This window comes from Glossina fuscipes, unplaced genomic scaffold (genome assembly GCF_014805625.2).
Source record: "Glossina fuscipes isolate IAEA_lab_2018 unplaced genomic scaffold, Yale_Gfus_2 0, whole genome shotgun sequence".
In the NCBI taxonomy this organism is placed as follows: domain Eukaryota; kingdom Metazoa; phylum Arthropoda; class Insecta; order Diptera; family Glossinidae; genus Glossina; species Glossina fuscipes.
Window position 1 is genome coordinate 36,883,206 of NW_023998414.1, and position 6,596 is coordinate 36,889,801.

Sequence of the window (6,596 nt, forward strand, 5' to 3'; positions counted from 1 at the left end):
TAAAATTTGTTTGCGCATGAGATATAAAAACTAAGAAACAATGGAAAATTAACCGAGAAGTAAAACCTATAAGAAAAGTGTACAAAACTAGTAGTAAAACCAACATCGTTGGTGTATGGTTTTCATAGGCGAATTAATTTTCTTTATTATATTGTTGTGTGTATGTGTATGTGGATGTGTGTGTTTGTAACATTATTGCTTTTTATATCATATAAATTGTGAAAAATTTGCTGTATTAATTTCTTTGTCTGATTTTAAAGCAGTAAACTTATAAATGTCTACAAAATTATTGTACAATTATTGTTAGGAAAAAAAAAAAAAAAAATAGAGCCATGTAAAGTGTAATTTTAATTTTAGGGGAAAAAAATTCCTATATACTACTAAATTCCTATGTGCTACTTCTGCACGTAATTATTAAGGAAGGAAGGGAGAATAAGCAACAGAAAGTATACGTTTTATATATATATGCATATATAAATTATATATATATATATATATATATGCATATATACATTAAACTCTTTAACACAAAACAATAACAACGGCTAGCAAGTTACAGTAAGCTGAAAAAAAGAAGCAAAACAATAACAACAGACGTCGTAATTGCAAAAATCAGCTGTCTCTCTTCGCTCTCTGCCTCTCTTTTTCTGCTTGCTGCAAATATATCTTAAAGCAGTGCTTTTATATAAATAAATGCAATTAGTATAGAAGGCTGCCAAGTCAGCTGGAATTATAATAAATACTTTATTACAATATGAAGCAAGAAATTTAAAGTGAAATACGCAATGGGGATAAACATAAAAGAGAACAGATAAAATTTCCTGAACATTATTGGATATAACTCTCTGCTTAAAACGAAAGCGAAATTTTATTTTTTTGAACGTAAAAAAAAAGATCTAAGAATATATATATATATTAATTGTTTACATTTTTGGAAATCTTTGGAATTCTTTGTTCTCTGCAATATGAATGCTTAATACATCGTATATCGTTCCAAAAATTATTTTTCAAAAAACCAAATTTAAATCTGAAAATAAATAAACAATTTTAAATTGTTATAAATGTATAAGAAATAATAAGAAATAAGATAAAAAAAAACAATAATAAAAACAAAACCTATATATATATATATATATGTATATATGTATATATATATATGTATATGAATAACTTGAAAGTAAGCTAAAATAATGCCGTTTATATCAAAAGATTGGCGCTCCCCAGGTGAAGCTTGGGTCAAAACCGAAGAAGGCTGGGAAAGACTTAAGGTGCTTGAATGCGGTAAACGTAAGCGACTTCCATCCACTAATGACGATAATTATGATGACAACGTGGAAATCATACCACCACACTGCCACATTACCATTAGATGTACACGAGAGATAGCCGGTTTTAATGGTCTCGGTGATGCTGTACGTCGTTTAGATTTCCGAAGTTCGGTACGAGATCGTAGACGTTTTCATTACATATGCACACTCTTACGTCTATTGGTGGCGCATAAAGGTATTGCTAGTTTATCAGGCAGCGCACAGAAACAATTATTGCAAATGGTTGAAGAAGTAGCGGCACATGTTAGTGATAGTCAACAGCATTTGAATGTCTTGCGAGGCTTAGCTTTACAATTGCAACATATTGTCTATCAAGAAAATCAGAAATGCTGGGGTAAACCTTTGGGTAGCACAAATCTATGGCAAGAACATGTGGAAACAATTAAACGCATACAACGTGTCGCTAATCAAATTGAAATTAAAGAGCCTGGTCCAGAAATACGTCCTAAGCTACATGATTTGCCAGAAGAGTGCGTAAGGGAGATAATCTTGCGTATAGCCGATCATAGAGATTTAGAAGCTTCTGCTGATGCTTGGAAAATAATGGCGACTTTGGTCAATGAGCAGCGCATTTGGCGTGAATTGACACGTTTTCATTTCAATCAAAAGCAAATCGATTCTATCTTGGAATTAAATAAATTGAAACATATGACTGAAGTCAAAGATTGGAAGAAAATCTATCATCAACTACGTCGTACCTACGGTCTCAGTGATGATTATCAATTTGCTGAGATTCTATCACTATGCCGCTACTGTTGCTGCCTATTTTGGCCTTCTGATGGCCATCCTTGTATTGTCGATCAAAGCCCCGACTATAAGCAACGACTGGAAGAGGCTGGTGGACAATTAGCTCTAGCTCAACCGGTGCCACCAGCACAATTCCTTAAATTTTTCTCTTTATAAACAATTTCATTCGCAGATTTTTTTTTCAAATTTATGTAATTTGAACTAAATTAAAAAAAAAAAAATGAAAAACAACAAAAAAAATCTAAAAGTTTGCTTTCACCATTTTATATGTCCGCTCACATCTATAATATGGAGATGTTTTTTGCCAAACATTCGCCCTGCGTAAGAACAATTAAACAATTTTAATAATCATTGATTTTTCTGTGGCTTTTGATACAATGAATCAAGGATAAATTTATCCTTGAAAAAGTTAAAGTTTTATTTTAGTTTAATTTTGATAAGAAAGTTTTAGCTGGAAAATCAATATGAAAGCGTTAAGGTTGCTCATTCTTTTGCTAACATAAGAGATAATAGGAACGATTAGTTTAGCTTTTTCAGAAATGACTTATATAACAATAGGATAACAGTAATATTCTTTAGTATTCTTATGATGCCTAAATCTTGTTTTCGCGCATGGACTTAATGAAGGCTAAGCTCGTCGGTTCGATGGAAGTTAAGATCATGGTAGCCAATATGAACAATTTATTCTTAAAATTTATTCAAAAATTAAAACCACACTTAGCGCTGAGATGGAGTGGATAGACAATAGAATATCGCTCTATTCTTTAACAACTTGGGATTCAAAGAATCAATTTTTATACATAGGTATTTGGACGATAAAAATGTTTTTTACATCTGCATAACCACAAATCATTTAACTTCAGCGACCCCAATTATTATTAGGATTGAAAAATGGAAATGGGTTCCTTTACCAATTGTTATCAAATCATTACTACCTTGCAAAGATTTATATTTAACGTCAAGGCTTTATATAACACCTAAGTATGTATGGATATTAATTAAAAAATGTTTCACTTCATCTTATTTTAAAATGCTACGCCAAATATAAAGAAACAGAACTTGATCTTATTGATGTGATAATTACATTACGTCATTTTTATTAAATATTCCCTATTCATTCAACTACTAGTCCAAATAGTTTTCCATTGTTTATACGCTATTCAAGTTGGAGATTAAGGCTTTCTCCAAACTATTTAAATCGAATCCTCGGCTATGTTAATGGTTTGCTTTGAGTGAAAGATTTCGAAAACATCACGTTTACATGAAAATATTAAAAATTAATTGTACTTCAACCGTATCATTAATAATTGTTTATAATTACGTATATTAGTATTTTCTTGTAATACCTGATAGCAAACAAAGAAATACGATTTCCATATCTGCTATATCCGCTATGAAATTTCCTACCAAGACGTGATACGTGGAAACGAGCTGCAACGTTACAAAATTTCAAAATATGTCCTCGGTTCTCTATCCACGTTTTATTTAGAATAATTTAATTCAATGATAAAGCATCAAATATGCTGACAGTTTCGTTACTCATTCGAATCCTTTTCTGTTAAATCTTCTTGTTTCACTTTGTTTGTCAATAATCTGTTTTTTTGTTTTTCGTGTCTTTTTCGATGGGCATATAAGCCGGAATACCGAGCGAATGTTTTGTCACACTCAAGACACTTAATGGTTTTATGAATTTTAGCATGGATTCTTAAAAGCATTTTCCCTTTAAAAGCCTCTTTACAGATGGTACAAACGTGAGCGAGCGGCTTTTCAGTGTGTATATTTATCTGATGTAATCTCAACTGACTAGCCCTATTAAAACATCTATTACATTTGTCACAAATAAAATTTCGTTCTTTCAAATGCTGACTACTGCGATGACTCCGTAATCCTGACGATGATGAAAAACTTTTGCCACAGGATTCGCAAACGAAAGGTCGGTCGCCAGTATGTCTTCGTTCATGACGTCTTCTTTCGGTGGTAAAATAAAAACTTTTTGAACAAAAACGGCAGTCGTAACGCCTTTCGGTCTTATGCCGTTTTTGATGAGTTTTAAGATTTGATTTCCAAGTAAAGGTAGCTTGACATTGCTGGCATTTATAAGGTTTCACTCCGTCATGCTTATATAAATGCTGGCTTAAAAGGCCAGGGGACTTGACAACTTTGCCACAACGGGGACAAATGTATGGACCACGTTTACAGGGTGGTTTCTCGTCTTTATGACGCTTCACGTGGGCATTAAGATTTGATTTCGAAACAAAGCGAATGGAACATTGATCGCATTTGTAAGGTTTAGGATTTACAACAGCTTCTTCTTTTTCATCCGGTAACGGTATATTAGATTCATGCTCACTAGCCGTTTCCCTTTCAGCGCTTTCCAAAATGCATTCCAACGAAGAAGTGGAATCTTCATTTTTATCTGATGCATATTGACTGACATTCTGTTTTGTTGCGAACATAAAATCTTCCACTTGTTCCTCTTCTTCATCACTTTCGAAAAAGAACTTTTCTACAGCTATGGATGGTTTGTAATGTTCGCTTTGAAAATGTTCTAGGAACGCATCTAGTTTCGTAAAAGTTTTCCGACAAAAAGTGCACTGGAAACTGACATTTACATTCGAAGCCGTCAAAGTATCGTAAAATATTTCTCCACATTTTTGCAAAAGCATCTCACTACTCTCCAGTTCTTCGCAATTTTCCATCTTTTATATGTTTGCTAAATGTATTTTAACATAAATTAGTTTTAAGGCTTGTTTTTATTCTCTTCTGTTACGCTTCCTACGTCCTTTCGTACATAAATGCATGACTTCTCAAATTAAGCAGGGTAAACATGTATTTAGAGGTGAACTTTCGTTCGCGACCAAGTCGATAGTTGATATACGTTATTGCTGGGATCACGTAAGCCTTATTAGTTGGGCACTCAACCATTTATAAGCAACTCTGTGCTTTGTCTTTGAACAGGGAATTTAGCGAGGACTTTGTTTAAAAATTATGAAGGTTTAATTCTAAGCGAACTTGTAAAATACAAGAAATTTTAAATGGTCGATATTAACCTTTGACACATTCAATTAGATAAAAATCTTCACACTTTCAAGCATGTATGACATTGAGAATCTATGACTAAGAATATGAAGTATATGAAGTTTAAATATCTTTTGTGAACATGCAATAAATGTATATTCGATGCGTTTTTTCTTATAAGATCTTTAATCGCATATCGTCAAAGATCGAAGGGATTAATTATATGAATATATCAAGCCTCTGATCATCTTTGATTAGCAATCAGCGGTAAATGACAATAAATTATTTTTCATTCTAACTAATTTCAAATGTAATTCCAGGCGGTTTTTAACTTTGTACTTTTTTTTTTTTACCACCGGAAATGAAACTTCCTTTTTGTAAGTTGATAGTTATTTACCGATATATTTATTAATCCTTATAACTATGGTTATTTTGGTTTAACCAGGCGCGCACGCTTACGTATATCGATTCAGAATTTGTTGATGTCTTGGCTAAATGCTCTCAGCGTTCGGCGGTGAGTATAACAAGGGGAAAATTGGCGCGCTTCCGGCGACTACCCGATACCAATATATATCGAAAGGACGTAAAACTCTTGTGTGTTCTCAGTGTTGGATTTTATTTATTATTAATACGTAAGTGCAATTAATTTACATAGAAATTAATAATATCGTAACTTTTTCGAGAGACATGTTTACTCAACTATCCATGCAGATAAGTTTGAAAATTTTTCAAAAATAAATTTACTAATATAAATAAGTAAATAAATTTATAAAAATATATTAAATTACAAATAAAAAAAGAATAATAATAATAAGTGCAAAAATAAAGAAAAACTTGTTTTACATTTTTGTTAAAATAAACGAGTTGTTCTTTGCATAATGACTTCTCCATGACAATTTGAAGAAGGATCATTTCTTAAGATATAAAAACTTAAAAGTTGTTGAAGCATTGCCTAATATTATTTATATATCAATTAAGGTAAACCGATTATTCGATAACATATAACAATACATTACTTACCTTTCACAAATTCAAACTTTTCTTGTTTTTTGGTTTTTTGAGATTAAATGGACTAAGCCAATAGAAAATGTGGCTTCAACAAATTCCGCAAAAAAAAAAAGAAAGAAAAAAACTCTCTTTCAATTTTTGTTTCTGTGACTAACTCAAGCTGTTTTGTTTCTTTCGTAAAGTTGTTTTTTTTTAAATTCCTTATTTTGGGTCAGTTTCTGGTAAGTAAGCAATTTTGTTTGGAATTTATTTTGTTTTCAATTTACAGCTGTTTTCTCTTATGAATGCAACTTTAACCAACAAAAACCATTAGATCTTTTATTTTCATAAAATTTCGCAAATATGGGAGAATGTATTTAATAGCTGTTATGGTTACGTGATACTAAGAACCGTTAGTCATCACACAATCCCGCATCACATACGCTGTCCTAAATAGTCGAAAAATATAAGTAATTTTGAGATAACTATCAGCAAGCTTTTTTTTTTTGAAAGTTG

At 31.7% G+C, this 6,596-nt stretch overlaps 2 protein-coding genes across 2 annotated transcripts; one reads left to right on the forward strand and one right to left on the reverse strand.

Annotated features, from left to right (window-relative positions):
• The first annotated feature begins 1,099 nt into the window (after positions 1-1,099).
• LOC119637483 (F-box only protein 32) lies at positions 1,100-2,295 on the forward strand. The gene has a single exon (XM_038033512.1). It carries the CDS (start codon positions 1,191-1,193, stop codon positions 2,229-2,231), a length of 1,041 nt encoding a protein of 346 aa, XP_037889440.1. The 5' UTR covers positions 1,100-1,190; the 3' UTR covers positions 2,232-2,295.
• A 952-nt stretch (positions 2,296-3,247) lies between these two features.
• LOC119640126 (zinc finger protein 501-like) lies at positions 3,248-4,832 on the reverse strand. The gene has a single exon (XM_038037965.1). The coding sequence runs from the start codon at positions 4,772-4,774 to the stop codon at positions 3,611-3,613; it is 1,164 nt and encodes a 387-aa protein (XP_037893893.1). The 5' UTR covers positions 4,775-4,832; the 3' UTR covers positions 3,248-3,610.
• Between the last annotated feature and the right edge of the window lie 1,764 nt (positions 4,833-6,596).